At 47.7% G+C, this 15,491-nt stretch overlaps 1 protein-coding gene across 2 annotated transcripts in view; it reads right to left on the bottom strand.

Moving 5' to 3' along the window:
- KCNQ3 (potassium voltage-gated channel subfamily Q member 3) overlaps positions 1-13,245 on the bottom strand; it is a 300,304-nt gene extending 287,059 nt beyond the window's left edge. Inside the window, exon 1 of one of the 2 annotated variants that reach the window (XM_070476996.1) lies at positions 12,447-13,245. In XM_070476996.1, the coding sequence (XP_070333097.1) occupies positions 12,447-12,832 (386 nt within the window). In that variant the 5' untranslated portion in view covers positions 12,833-13,245. The remainder of the gene's footprint in view (positions 1-12,446) is intronic. The other variant, XM_020879812.2, reaches the window with a different exon arrangement.
- Positions 13,246-15,491: the final 2,246 nt, after the last annotated feature.

The following is a 15,491-nucleotide window of genomic DNA, read 5'->3' as shown; positions in this document are numbered from 1 at the left end:
CCATTCAATATCACAGTGATCCAAGGCTATGCCGTGTGCAGTAATGCTGAAGAAGCTGAAGTTGAAAAGTTCTATGAAGACCTACAAGATCTTCTAAAACTAACATCCAAAAAAGATGTCCTTTTCATCATAGGGGACTGAAATGCAAAAGTAGGACATCATGAGATACCTGGAGTAACAGGCAAATTTGGCCTTGGAGTATGGAATGAAGCAGGGCAAAGGCTAACAGAGTTTTGCCAAGAGAACGCACTGGTCATAGCAAACACCCTCTTCCAACAACACAAGAGAAGACTCTACACATGGACATCACCAGATGATCACTACCAAAATCAGACTGATTATATTTTGCAGCCAAAGATGGAGAAGCTGTACATATTCAGCAAAAACAAGACCGGGAGCTGACTGTGGCTCAGATCATGAACTCCTTATTGCCAAATTCATACTGAAATTAAAGAAAGTAGGGAAAACCACTAGACCATTCAGGTATGACCTAAATCAAATCACTTATGATTATACAGTGGAAGTGAGAAATAGATTCAAATTAGATCTGATAGACAGTACCTGAAGAACTATGGACGAAGGTTCGTGACATTGTACAAGAGGCAGGAATCAAGACCATCCCCAAGAAAAAGAACTGCAGAAAGGCAAAATGGTTGTCTGAGGATGCCTTAGAAATAGCTGAGAAAAGAAGAAAAACTAAAGGTACAGGAGAAAAGGAAAGATATACCCATTTGAATGCAGAGTTCAAAGAATAGCAAGGAGATACAAGAAAGCCTTTCTCAGTGATCAGTGCAAAGAAATAGAGGAAAACAACAGAATGGGAAAGACTAGAGATCGCTTCAAGAAAATTAGAGATACCAAGGGAGCATTTCATGTAAAGATGGGCACAATAATGGACAGAAATGGTATGGACCTAAGAGAAGCAGAAGATATTGAAAACAGGTGCCAAGAATACACAGAAGAACTAGACAAAAAAGATCTTCATGACCCAGATAACCATGACAGTGTGATCACTCACCTAGAGCCAGACATCCTGAAATTCAAAATCAAGTGGGCCTTAGGGAGCATCACTACAAACAATGCCAGTGGAGGTGATGGAATTCCAGTTGAGCTATTTCAAATCCTAAAAGATGATGCTGTGAAAGTTCTGCACTCAATATGCCAGAAAATTTGGAAAACTCAGCAGTGGTCACAGGACTGGAAAAGGCCAGTTTTCATTCCAATCCCCAAAAAAGACAATGCCAAAGAATGTTCAAACCACCACACGACTGCACTTATCTCACGAGCTAGCCAAGTAATGCTCAAAATTCTCCAAGTGAGACTTCAATAATACATGAACCAAGAACTTCCAAACTGGATTTAGAAAAGGCAGAGGAACCAGAGATCAAATTGCCAACGTCTGTTGGATCACTGAAAAAGCAAGAGAGCTCCAGAAAAACATCTAAGTCTGCTTTATTGACTACGCAAAAGCCTTTGACTCTGCAGATCACAACAAACTGGAAAATTCTTAAAGAGATGGGAATACCAGACCACATGACCTGCCTCCTGAGAAATCTGTATGCAGGTCAAGAAGCAACAGTTAGAACCAGACATGGAAAAACAGACTGGTTCCAAATTAGGAAAGGAGTACATCAAGGCTGTATTTTATCACCCTACTAATTTAACTTATATGCAGAGTACATCATGAGAAATGCCAAGCTGGATGAGGCACAAGCTGGAATCAAGATTGCCGGGAGAAATATCAATAACCTCAGATATGCAGATGACACCACCCTTATGGCAGAAAGGGAAGAAGAACTAAACAGTCTCTCGATGAAAGTGAAAAAGGAGAACGAAAAAGTTGGCTTAAAACTCAACATTCAAAAAATGAAGATCATGGCATCCAGTCCGATCACTTCATCACAAACAGATGGGGAAACAATAGAAATAGTGAGAGACTTTATTTTTTGGAGCTCCAAAATCATTACAGATGGTGACAGCAGCCATGAAATTAAAAGACACTTGCTCCTTGGAAGGAAAGCTAAGACCAACCTAGACAGCATATTAAAAAGCAGAGACATTACTTTGCCAACAAAGGTCTGTCTAGTCAAGGCTATGGTTTTTCCAGTGGTCATGTATGGATGTGAGAGTTGGACTGTAAAGAAAGCTGAGCGCCGAAGAATTGATGCTTCTGAACTGTGGTGTTGGAGAATACTCTTGAGAGTCCTTTGGACTGCAAGAAGATCCAACCAGTCAATCCTACCTAAAGGAAATCAACTCTGATTCTTCATTGGAAGGACTGATGCTAAAGCTGAAGCTCCAATACTTTGGCCACCTGATGCAAAGAGCTGACTGATTGGAAAAGACCCTGATGCTTGGTAAAGATTGAAGGGAGGAAGAGAAAGGGATGACAGAGGATGAGATAGTTGGATGGCATCACCAACTTGATGGACATGAGTTTGAAAAAGCTCTGGGAGTTGGTGATGGAGAGGGAAGCCTGGCATGCTGCAGTCCATGGGGTCACAAAGAGTCAGACACGACTGAGCAACTGAACTGAACTGATATGTTATCTAATATGGATTCCATGTTCAAATCTTCTTAATTGTCCCTATAATATTTCATTGTTATTTCCATTTCACCCTAGATAAAATACATGTTTCAATGCTGTTCTCCTGAAACATCCCACCCTCGCCTTCTCCCAGAGTCCACAAGTCTGTTCCATACATCTGAGTCTCTTTTTCTGTTTTGCATATAGGGTTATCGTTACCATCTTTCTAAAGTCCATATATATGTGTTAGTATACTGTATTGGTCTTTATCTTTCTGGCTTACTTCGCTCTGTATAATGGGCTCCAGTTTCATCCATCTCATTAGAACTGATTCAAATGAATTCTTTTTAATGGCTGAGTAATATTCCATGGTGTATATGTACCACAGCTTCCTCATCCATTCGTCTGCTGATGGGCATCTGGGTTGCTTCCATGTCCTGGCTATTATAAACAGTGCTGCGATGAACATTGGGGTGCATGTGGCTCTTTCAGATCTGGTTTCCTTGGTGTGTATGCCCAGAAGTGGGATTGCTGGGTCATATGGCAGTTCTATTTCCAGCTTTTTAAGAAATCTCCACACTGTTTTCCATAGTGGCTGTACTAATTTGCATTCCCACCAACAGTGTAAGAGGGTTCCCTTTTCACCACACCCTCTCCAGCATTTATTGCTTGTAGACTTTTGGATAGCAGCCATCCTGACTGGCGTATAATGGTACCTCATTGTGGTTTTGATTTGCATTTCTCTGATAATGAGTGATGTTGAGCATAATCTATAGATTCAATGCAATCCCTATCAAACTACCAACAGTATTTTTCACAGAACTAGAACAAATAATTTCACAATTTGTATGGAAATACAAAAAACCTCGAATAGCCAAAGTAATCCTGAGAAAGAAGAATGGAACTGGAGGAATCAATCTGCCTGACTTCAGACTCTACTACAAAGCCACAGTCATCAAGACAGTATGGTACTGGCACAAAGACAGAAATATAGATCAATGGAACAGAATAGAAAGCCCAGAGATAAGTCCACGAACCTATGGTCACCTTATCTTCGACAAAGGAGGCAAGGATATACAATGGAAAAAAGATAACCTATTTAACAAGTGGTGCTGGGAAAACTGGTCAACCACCTGTAAAAGAATGAAACTAGAACACTTTGTTATTTATTTTTTTAATTCAGGGTCCAATCAAGAATCATGAATTGCATTGGCTTGTGTTTTTTCCAGCTTTATGCACATACAATGGACATGTAACATTGTGTACATTTAAGGTACACAATATGATGATTAAATACACATTTACCTTATGAAATGATAACTACAATAAACACATAAACACAACCAACACCTTACATAGTTTATTTATTCATTATTTTTTGGTGAGAAGTGTTAGGATTTGCTCTCTTAAGCAACTTTCAACTATACAACAGAGTTATTTTTAAATACAGTCAGCATCCTGTACATTAGAACCCAGAACCTATCATCTTAAAAGTAAAAGTCTTTACCCCTTAACCATCTTAACCCATTTCCTGTACCACCACCAACTGATTGCCACTGGCAACCACCAATCTGATCTCCAGTGCTCAGTTCAATTTTTTTAGATTGCATTTATAAGTGAGATAATACAGTACTTATCTCTAACATATGTCTCTTAGCATAACGCCCATCTATGTTGCTGCAAATAGCAAGATTTCCTTCTTCTTATGGCTGGAAAATATTCCATCTCATGTATATATCACATTTTCTTTATCCATTCATCCATCAATGGGCACTCAAATTGTTTCCATATCTTGCCTATTGTAAATAATACTGCAATGAACATGGGACTGCAAATAGCTCTTCAAAATACTGATTTCATCTCCTTTGGATATATATATCCAGAAATGGGATTGCTGGACCATATGGTAGCTCTATTTTTAAGTTTTTGAGGAATCTCCATGCTGTTCTCCATAGTGGCTGCACCGGTTTACATTCCCACCAACAGTGCACAAGGGATCCCTTTTTTCCACATCCTCACCAACACTTCCTATTTCTTGTCTTTCTGATGATAACCATTCTGACAGGTGTGAGGTGATATCTCACTGCATTTTTAATTTGCATTCCCCTGATGATCAGTGATGCTGAGCACCTTTTCATGTGCCATCTCTATATCTTCTTGGAAAACATCTATTCAGATTCTCTGCCCATTTTTAAAATCAGAGTATTTGCTTTCTTGCTACAGACTTGTATGAATTCTTTATGTATTTTGAATTTTATCCTCTTATCAAATACATGGTTGCAAATATTTTCTCCCTTATCATAGCTGCCTTTTCATTTGGTTGATCTCTTCTTTCACAGTGCTGAAGTTTGCTGTAGTCCACTTGATTTTCAAGCATTGCACCTGGTTGTCATGTGCATTCAGTCTCCTCAAACAGAAAGTTATCCTCATTTTTGTTTGTTCTCATGACACGGACACTTTGGAAGAGACCATGCCCGATATCTTGCAAGATGTCCCACCATTTGACTTTGTTATTTCTTCATGATTAGTTTCAGGTCAGTTTAGGCATGATTGCAAATATGTTGTAAATTTCCACTGAATTATTCAGGAGAAGGGTAGGGTCAGTTGCCCTCATTACATACAAGTTGGATGGTTTTGGTTCAGGTGGAATCTGCCAGATTTCTCTTAAGGGTCCCTGGAGAAGGAAATGCAACCCACTGCAGTATTCTTGCCTGGGAAATTCCACGGACAGAGGAGCGTGATGGGCTACTATCCATGGCGTCACAAGAATCGGACACAACTTTGAGACTAAACCTCCACCACCCACCTTCATGCCTAGTTGATGCACACTTACAACAAAGTCTGAGAAGCTGTGTTAATCAAAGTGTGGGCTACAGACTAGCTGCACTGGTTTCCCCTGGGAACTTTCCAGAAATGCAGCTCTAAAGTGCCTCACTCTGAAAGCGAGAGTGTCTATCCCTTTCTATTACTCTTCTGGGGCACCGCCTTCCTTCCACAAAGGAGAATCGTAACATGGCGAAGAGAGCACCACCTAGCGGGTGGAGGACTCCTGTGTGATCCCAGCTCCTCCACCTTAGTGGTTTCAAGATCCTGGGTAAGTCACATAACTTCTCAGCATCTGTCATTCATTTATGATGTCAGCCTGTTTCCTAGAAAGTGAACCTGGTGTACCTGTGGTCCTTTTTGTTCCCAGCATACAGTCTCATGGATTCCCAGAGATCTGATGCTGTGGGTTGCTGTGTCCACCCCTCGGCTTCTTCATTCTGTTTGAACAGTTTGACAGTGTCATAAAAAAGAGAGTCAGGAAGAAATAAAGGAGTTCATAAAATGAAAAATCAAATGAGATTCTTAGAAAGGGAAAGGGGCCATGGATTTTATGGCGGGGGGGGGCAAGAAGAAGGCAGATTAAATATGGCTGAGAGGGGAAGCAAGAAAGAAACAACATTCACTGAAATCTACCATGGTGCTGGTGGGGGTCATGGAGAGGATGTGACCCATGAGCTAGCTCCTTATTCCTCCAGTGCTGGGAATCTATCCTCTGCCCACTGTTCCCACAGTGGGAACCATGTTCAAGGGTGCAGTCTTGAGTGGGAATGTGTTGTTGAAACCATCTGGATGGTGTATCCCATCTGGATTACTGTATCCCATGAAGGCCTCAATATAAATCTTTAAGATGCTGGAAGGCTGTGTAAATGTCTACCTGTCTTGCTGCCCATGACAAGCCTCATATGTAGTTCTCCGATTCTTAAGCCCAACACCTACTCATCCAGAGTGGCCTGCTTTTTTCTTGGGTCTCCCCTTGCCCTCCATGCAGTTGACCAATTTCAGATTTCACCTGGGGAACTCCCGAGGTTGCAAATCAACACAATGCAATGTCTAGGGGTTCAATATCAACACCTTGATTAAATTTCACAGCAACCCTGAGGGGCAGGCATTATTATCTACATATCAGAAATAAAGAAACTGAAATCCAAGCAAGATGAGCAAATTGCTCTAGGTCACAAAGCAAGGAAATAGCAAACCCACATCTGACTCCAAAGACCATGCTCTTACCAATGAGAAAGAATGATGCAATATAGATCATGTCAAACCTATTATCACAAAAAACAAGACACAGCAACTGTTAGTGAGGATGTGGAGAAATAGCAAGCCTTACATATTGTTGGAAAGTGAAAGTGTTAGTCACTCAGTTGTGTCTGACTCTTTGTGACAGGCTCCTCTGTCTATGGAATTCTCCAGGAAAGAATACTGGAGTGGGTAGCCATTCCCTTCTCTGAGGATCTTCCTGACCCAGGAGATCAAACCTGGGTCTCCAGCATTGCAGGCAGATTCCTTGCCACCCGAGCCATCAGGGGAGCATGAGCTTGAGCAAACTCAGGGTCATGAGTTTGGGCAAAGCCCTGGAGATAGGGAAGGACAGGGAAGACTAGACTGCTGCAGTCCATGGGGTCCATGGGATCACAAAGAGTTGAACATGACTTAGCGACAGAACAACAATAAACATTGTTGGTGGAAAAGCAAAATGGTGCAGCTGGAAAGCAACATGGAAGTTTCTCAAAAATTAAAAATAGAACTACCATGTGATTCAGCAACCCCAGTTCTGAGTATTTACTCAAAATATTATTATCAGGATCTCAAAGAACTGTTAGCACTTCTATGCTTATTGAAACACTATTCACATTAGCCAAGATGTGGAAACATCCTAAATGTCCATCCACAGATGAAGGGATAAATAAAATGGAATACCATTCAGTCTTAAGGAATTCTGCAGTATGTAATAACACAGATGGACCTTGAGGGCATTATGCTAAGTGAAATAAGACATTCACAGAATGGCAAGCACTGCATGAGCCTGCTTATATGAGGATCTAAAGCAGTCACATTCATGGAGTGAAAGGGTGGTATGGTGGCTACTAGGAGCTGGAGGGAGCAGGGAACAGAGGGTGACCAGCCAACAGGCATTGAGGGTCAGTTAAGCAAGAGGAGATATCAGCTGCACAGCGCTGTTCCTACAGTCAACAACGTGTTGCACACTTACATATTCGTTAAGAAGGCAGATTTCATGTTAAGTGTTCTTATCACAATAAAATAAAAAAATTTAAGAAAGAATGAGAACTCAAAATCCTTGGTTCTCAACGAGAAAGAAACTGACAAAACTGAAGCAGAAAATGCAGAGAGGACATTAGTAGGGTAAGGAAAACAGTGAGGATGAACTGAGGTGGTTAAAAAGACCAGCACCTTGTGGGAAATGAGAAAGAATGAGATACATGGAGGCAGAAAAAGAGAGAATGGGATGAACAGAGCCAGAGAAACAGAATAGTTGAGAGAACTGAATCCAGCATTATCTAGAAAAGAAAAACAATGTCCCATCAGTAATGAATTAATAAGTTGTAGCATTGGTGGAGATGCTGTTGAAGGGACTCCTTCTGTCTGGGATGGGAGGTTGACCAGATGGCCAAGCTCTGAGACAGCTGCTGATACTAACATTATTATAAATTATATTAAAATATTACTAATATATTATTAGACTGTATGTTCTATAGGGGCAGAGATTAGACTGTTTTGTTTTGCTGGATTTTGTTTACTGTTATAATCCCAATGTCTAGAAGAACGCTAGGCACAGAGAAGGCATTTATATTGACTGAGTAACGTTAATAACACAAACGACTATCTATTATTGAGCATTTCTTCTATGTAAGGTGCTCTTAGCTCCATAAGAGTCTATACTGATCACATTTTTTAGATGAAGAAACTGAAACTCAGAGATCCAGCAACTTTCTCAAGACCATACCAGTTATAAGAGGCAAAGCAAGTTTGGGAAATTAAGTTTCTCTTACTTCAAAGACTTGTGAAGACTCTGTCTTATTAATGAGGGGTCTTGGTGAGAGGCCAGCATCTCTCCTCCACCTTGAGGACTGCAGACCCTTTAGTCAATACACTAAGTCCACCGGCCAGGCCCTTCTTTACCTTCCAGAGCAGCTGCTGGGTCCGTGAGCCCCACCTCTCAGCCTTGGTGCCAATCCATCTCAGAATGCAATCAGGGTGCCTCTCTTGTGAGCACTTCCCCTTGGTCTGTCATCAGGTGAGCGACTGATCACCCCCACTGGTCCTGGAGAGGCAGTCGGGACAGCAGGATGACTGTACGGTGCCAATCCAGGAATATGCCAAGATGAAGCCAGCAACTTCCCACTAACAGGCCCGGAAGTGGGAGTCCCCAGACAGCCACAGTGGCAGAAGGGTATGACTTCTAAGGAGACTCTTTCAGAATCAACTAGTAAATGCTTCATGCCTACTATTAGGTTCATTTCATTCACAGACCCTACTTTCTTTAGCCTAAAAACCCACCTGGTGATGGGGCAGCGTGATCATCCCCAATTTACGGGTCTTGCCCAACCTGGCTCATGCAAAGTCAGAGACCGAAGGCAGAGTCCAGAGATGAACTTCAGGTCCAGCCCATTTTCTACAATATTGGAATCCTTTTCAGCCATGCAGCTTAAGATACAGAAAGGAGATCAGCCTTGCTGAGCTCAGAGTGTAGTCTCCGACCTTTTCCCTTACCCCTTGTCCATCTTAGAACTTCTGAGAGCTATTCTCATCACTAACCTTCCATGACGCTGACCACTTATTACTGTTGTGAAGACAGGAATACACACCATGCAGAACAAAGTCTTGGTGAACCTGAGAGTATTCTTTCACTCATCCATTCAGCAAATGCTTACTGGGTATCCACCAGGAGCCCAGTAAGCCTGCTGGGGCCTGAGGTTGCTAAGGAACAATGCAGTTCCTCCTCGAAGGAGCTCTCAGTCCATGGGGGGAGATGAGCAAGCAGATCAGTCCAGTGCAGAATCCTCTGCTTGAGGATGCTGCCAAGGATGGGCCATTCTAACCAGTTGGAGGGTCAGGGAGAAACTTCCCAGAGGAGGTGATCCAAGAACTCAGCCAGGATGAAAGCAAGTAGCCAGGAGAAAGCAAGGGATGGGCATTTAAGACAAGGGAAGCAGGGGCAGTGAGGTGGGGGTGGGGGGTCTTCGATGTCCACATTTGCTATATTTTGCCTTTAGAAAAGAAGCAAGAAATCACATCTCATGAGTCTGGTTCATTTTGGGTTTTTTTTTTTCTTTAAAGCATGCACTAACCTGTGAGACCACCATCAGCCCAATTTCCTGGCTCTCTTGAGCCATTAACCACAGCCCAGAATAAGATAATGGCTGCTTTAAAGCATGCATTTCAGTATCTTGCAAAATCCTGAATCATCAATGAAAGGTTCGGTTTTGTTCACTTGACTGGGCTTGCTCCTAGCAGGAGGAAGGATGTACAGTGCCTCCGCTAATGAGCTGAAATTCAAGTGTCAGAAGCCTAAACCCAATCCGACAGGGTTTTCCTGTGGAATGCCCGATTAATCAGAATCTCAACCCTGGCACGACACAGGCCACATTCTGTCTCCCCAACACTGCGGTTCCCTGGGTTTTGAGCAGCCCCTGCTTTGATTCCAGATCCATTTCCAGTCATTTGCCAACTGTGAGCTAGGAAGGGGAGGCAGAGAAATGACAGAGTCCTCTGTTACCAAGGGGGCAAGGAGCACCCAGGGATGCCTCGTGAAATACCCAGAGTCCCAAAACTGTTGGCAGAGGGTCATAACTGGGATCCCAGCTTAGAAACAAGAGGTGACCCCCAGCATTCAAATGTGAGCTCCAGAAACTCTACCACATGACCCTGGACAAGTGGTTCTCTCTGTTTTGGTTTCCATATTCTCAACCATCAAATACAGGTAACAATTCCCACGTCATGAAACTACAGCAAGAATTAAATGAAATAAATAATTTGCATGTGCAAAAGTACCTCGCTAGGTATGCAATTCTTCTTTCTAACATAATGTAAAATTTTCCTAGATCCTCTCTGGGAAACTGAGGTTACACACAGGCATTCCCAAACCTGCTTCCAAGTGATGGCATAATTGTAGACAAGGACAAAATCGGGCCTTAGCTATCCCCTTCCCAGAATGTCCCAGATGGGGTAAGAGTGCTGGCTGGGAAAGCTGAAGGAAGAGGGAGCCCACAAACTCCAGTGGGACCCCAGGTTCAGAAGTCAGCCAATATGCACGGGACACCACTGATGTCAAAAGGATGTGTGAGGCCGTGTATGCTTGTGTGCACTCAAGTAATCTGTATGACTTATTATCGCATATTCCAGTATTACCATCAGTTCAATTTGACTAAATACAGCACTCGAGACAGAGAAGAATATATTTTAATCCCTTTTTATCAACTGATAAAAGCAAACAGAAGAGCAATTGCTAACCCTTCTCTCCAGCCACTAACACCTGCAAATACACGCAGACCTGGATGCCAAAGGATAGATTCCCCCGCCCCTCCCCCAAAAAAACAACAACCCATATTCCTGGTTGGATGCCTTTGGGGCCTCAGTTTCAAGCAGGCACCGTTGCAAGGCTTCAGGAACCTCTCAGAGGAAACCTGTTGCCAAGCCTGAGGTCCTGTGCAGAGGCCCCCACCTGGTGGCCAAATCTGGAACTGCCTTTCCAGCCAAGGAAGATTGGCAGGTAGTGTTTAACTCCAAGGCTCCCTTTCCACCCATTAGTCGTCGGTCAATTGGAGAAGGACAGGGAGGAATATTCACTGCTAAAAGCACAGGCAGAAGGGTCAAGGTCTTGGTCATTTCCCCGCCAAACCCCTGGTAATGGTACAGCTTCCTAAGGAGCAGGCATCAGAATGACTAAGCCACAGACAGGAAGCAAGGGGTACCTGGAAGTGCCCTGCCAGCCCGGCGGGGGGTGGGGCGGGGGTGGGGGTGGGGGTAGCGGGCGGGGGGTGCATGTTGACAACCCTGGCTTCCCCTCCTGGGAAAGAAGTCATCACTATCATCCTCCCCTCCCCAAACACAGCAGGATTTTCTATCCAGAGCATTGGGCGCAAAAGAAGTTCCATCTTCCTGCCCACCACGCATTTACACCCTGGCCAGAAACAGACTCTTTCCAGGGGAGGGGGGCCTGGCGGCAAAGCTTCAGCCCAGGCCCCTTCACTCTCCCTCTGCCCTGGCCAGGCCGCAGCAAGAGGCTGGGAAGGAGCTGAGGTGGAGGGGATGATAAGACCAAATTATGGAGATGTTTCAGCCGAAATGATCCCTGGCCCTCATCTACGGGCAAGGTGAAGCCCCCACCCCTCATTCCAGGCTTACAGCCGGAGAATCATAGTCTTTCCCCTCATCCCTCTCTCTCATTAACTTCCCTAAAGAGAACCCCAAAAGATGCATTTTGGCTAGCCCCAGTCCCCAAATGGAGCAAACCACGTTCCTTTCCACACCAGAATGGAGCCCAAAAAAGGGTAGCATAAGCAAGCAATCGATAGCCGCGCTCACACACACACACACACACACACACACACACACACACACACACTGTGGGCAGTGTACCACTCCCATCCCCTACTGCAGGATGTATCACCTAAACTCAGCAGCGATCCCAAGTAGAAGAGACCCACCCCAACCAGAAATACAGCGCGCATGGGAGGATCCGCTTTATCCCGTTCAACCTCCTCGTTAATTAGAAAAACCACCGAATTCTTTTAAGCTTGGCTACCAACATCCGGAGATGCTGCCACAAACGCGCACCCGCGCTCGCACACAGAAGTGCCAATTCGATCTCCAAATCAGCTGAGGAGCCACGCTTGGATTTTTTTTAAGCCCTGGGGTTCAACTCCCAGGTGTCCAACACCCTGAGAGTGGTCCACAGACACACAGGCATACACGGCAGAGGGCAGGCTGTTCTCCAATTTGGTGGACGGGCGCCCCTGGACTAGGAAGCCCCAGAGCCATCCTCAGCTCTAGCCCGCACCCCGAACACCCCCCCCCCCGCCCCACCTCACGCACCGCCTCCGAGGGGCTCCCGGAGAGGCCCGGTACTCACACGAGCGCGTGGTAGAGCAGCGCCCAGCCCCGCGGTCTCTCGAGGGCGTCGTAGATCAAAGTTTGGATGCGTCTGTACTTGGCGTTGTTCCTCTTGACCGGGCGGCTCAGGGGCGTCTTGGCCAGGAGCCCGATGCCCTGCGGGGTCCTCCGCTGCCCCTCGTCGCGGCCGCCGCCCTCCAGCAGCAGGGTCCCGTCTTTGTCAGCTCCGGCTCCCAGCGCCAAGGTGACTTGCTCCACGTCGCCCGGCGCTAGCCCCACTTTCCGCTCCTCGTCGCCGGCCGCCGCCGCGTCCCCTCCGGCAGGGTTAGCGGCCCCGCCGCCTCCGCCGCCCCCGTCGCCGCCGCCGCCAGCCGCCCCCGCCGGCCTGCGAGCCTTGAGCCCCATCTGCCTCGCCCCCGCCGGCCGCTTCGCCTTCTCCGCTGCTGCTCGGGGAAGAAGGGGCGCTCGGGCTGCGTGGAAGAGGCGGCGGCGGCGGCTGCAAGCCCGGGAACTCCAATGCCATGATCCGCGCGCCCCTCCCCACCCGCCCCCCCTCCCAAAAGCAGGCTAAGGCGGGGCCCCGGGGGGCAGGGGGAAAGGGTCACATCCCGCGCGGTTCCGCCGCGGGACCCCGAGGGGCGCGGGTCGGGGGCTGCGGGAAGCGGGCGAGGGCGCGCGAGGCTGGCGCGGAGGCGCTAGGGCGCGCGGCGGCGGGGGCCCGGCACCGGCGCTCCCGGGCGGCGGCGGCGGCGGCGGCACCCGGGCCGGCGAGCCCGAGACAGCATCGCAGTTTATTTACAAGCCCGGGGCCAGCCGCCCTCCCTCCCTCCCGCCCGCCACACGCGCCGCCGCCGCCGCCGCCTCCTCCCGCCTCCGCGCTCCCCCCCGCGCCCCTCCCCGCCCGCTCCAGCCTCAGCCTCGCTCCGGCGGCGGCAGCATCGGCGAGCGAGCGCGCGGTGGGCCGAGCGCACGCCGCCTCCCTCCCGCCCTCGCCGGGGTGGGGCCCCATTGTCCCGCCCCGTCGCGGCCGGAGGCCCACGGCGGCGCCCCGCCCCTCCCCGCGCCCCCACGCCGCGCGCCCCGCGGCCCGGGATCGCCCGTGCGCGCAGCTGCGGCCGCGGTGCGGGACTCCCCGCGCTCCCGTGGGCGTTGGGGCTTTCCCCGAGCTGGGCGTGGGGCGAAAAGACGAAAAAAGGAGGAGGTACTGGGTGGGTAGGAGGGGGTCTTGGTCTTTTTTTTCCCATTCTTGCATCTTCAGATTTTTCTGGTTACCTCCCAACCCGGCTTCTTGGCTTGGGAAGTAAAATCCAAGTTGCTGGGTTGGCCAAGGCGGAGCGCACCGGGGACCCTTCGCTCCTGGGGGCAGCGATACTCGTAGCTCTCCATTCGTGGTTCGTTCCGCCCTCACGCCCCTGGCCCTTGAGTGGCACCTCCACCAGCTAGCGTGAGCAGAGGGCGAAGAAATAGGACACGGGGTATCGCCTTCGCTCCTCACTTGTGCTCTTGGCAGGTCCTTCCCCCTCTTGTCTGAGTTTCTGCTCATTCATTCAGTGACTAAACCCACGTGAGGTCCTTGTGCTCAGAGAGCTCGCCTTCTCGAAAGGTGGAAAACAATAACGGCGAAACACACGGGAACGGCATAATTTCCTCTGCTGGTAATTCAAGGAGGAAAGAAAATAGGCATGCAGGGCTAGAAGCGGGGAACTTCTTTAAATTGTCTGCCTCTGGGAGGCCTCACCGTGGAGGTGATGTTTTGGAGGCGAGATGAAATAGCAAGCTGGAGCAACTACGTTAATGTCCAGAAGCGCCTTTCAGGCAGCAGAACAGTAAGTGCAAAGGTGAAGGGCGGCTTGAACTTCTTGAGCTCCAGGGAGAGAAGAGGAAGGTGAGGCCTCAGTTGGGGAGGGGTGGGGGGCGGACTAGATCTTGTTAATTCTCTAGGGTCTTGCCCTTTGAACCTGACTCCCTCCCTCCCTTCCACCCTGCCCACCACCGTTAAGGAAACCCGTCATTCCTGCTGTCCTGCTATCTTGTGCTGCGTGCTAAGCCAGTTCAGTCGTGTCCGACTCTGTGACCCCATGGACTGTAGCCCGCCAGGCTCCTCTGTCCATGGGGATTCTCGAGGCAAGAATACTGGAGTGGGTTGCCGTGCCCTCCTCCAGGGGATCTTCCTGACCCAGGGATCCAACCAGTGTCTCCTGAGTCTCCGGCATTGGCAGGCGAGTTCTTTACCACTAGCGCCCCCTGGGAAGTACCTGGAGCCTCCTTTGCTTTTCACTCTTTCCCTCCGGTAAGCAGGCCTGGGTGGAGGGGAGGGGCTGTGAGCAAGGTCAAGCCTAGGATCTACCCCTAGGGTATAGAATGGAGTGATCAGATGTAAGGGTAACCCTATATGCAAGACAGAAAAAGAGACACAGATGTATAGAACAGACTTTTGGACTCTATGGGAGAAGCCGAGGGTGGTATGATTTGAGAGAACAGCATCAAAACATGTATATTATCAAGTGTGAAACAGCTCACCAGTCCAGGTTGGATGCATGAGACAAGTGCTTGCTCGGGACTGGTGCACTGGGAAGACCCAGAGGGATGGGATGGGGAGGGAGGTGGGAGGGGGGTTCAGGATGGGGAACACATGTAAATCCATGGCTGATTCATGTCAATGTATGGCAAAAACCACTACAATATTGTAAAGCAATTAGCCTCCAACTAATAAAAATAATTGGTGAAAAAATAAATAAATAATGAAAATTTTAAAAATAACAACAAACAAACAAAAAAGAATGGAGTGATCAGAAGGCCTGCAGGTGGATTGTGGCTCTGGATTCGCTTGGAGCAAAGGAGAGTGAAAGAGAGAGAAGGGCAGGAGCCTGGAGGAGAGAGAAAATGGGGAAAAGGAGAAAGGATGAGGGAAGGGTGAAGGGATGGGGGAGGAGAGAAGAGTTGGGGGAGGGGCAGCAAGAAAACGGAGTGGACGTGTGGGGTGAGGAAGGGGCAGGGGGGACCTGTATGAATGACTGTCAGAGGGAAGAGCCCCAAAATTCTTAGAACCAAGAAGGCTGGAGTT

This window comes from Odocoileus virginianus, chromosome 15 (genome assembly GCF_023699985.2).
Source record: "Odocoileus virginianus isolate 20LAN1187 ecotype Illinois chromosome 15, Ovbor_1.2, whole genome shotgun sequence".
Taxonomy (NCBI): Eukaryota; Metazoa; Chordata; class Mammalia; order Artiodactyla; family Cervidae; genus Odocoileus; species Odocoileus virginianus.
Note: the sequence above shows the minus strand (reverse complement) of the source record. Positions and strands in the feature narration are given on the sequence as shown.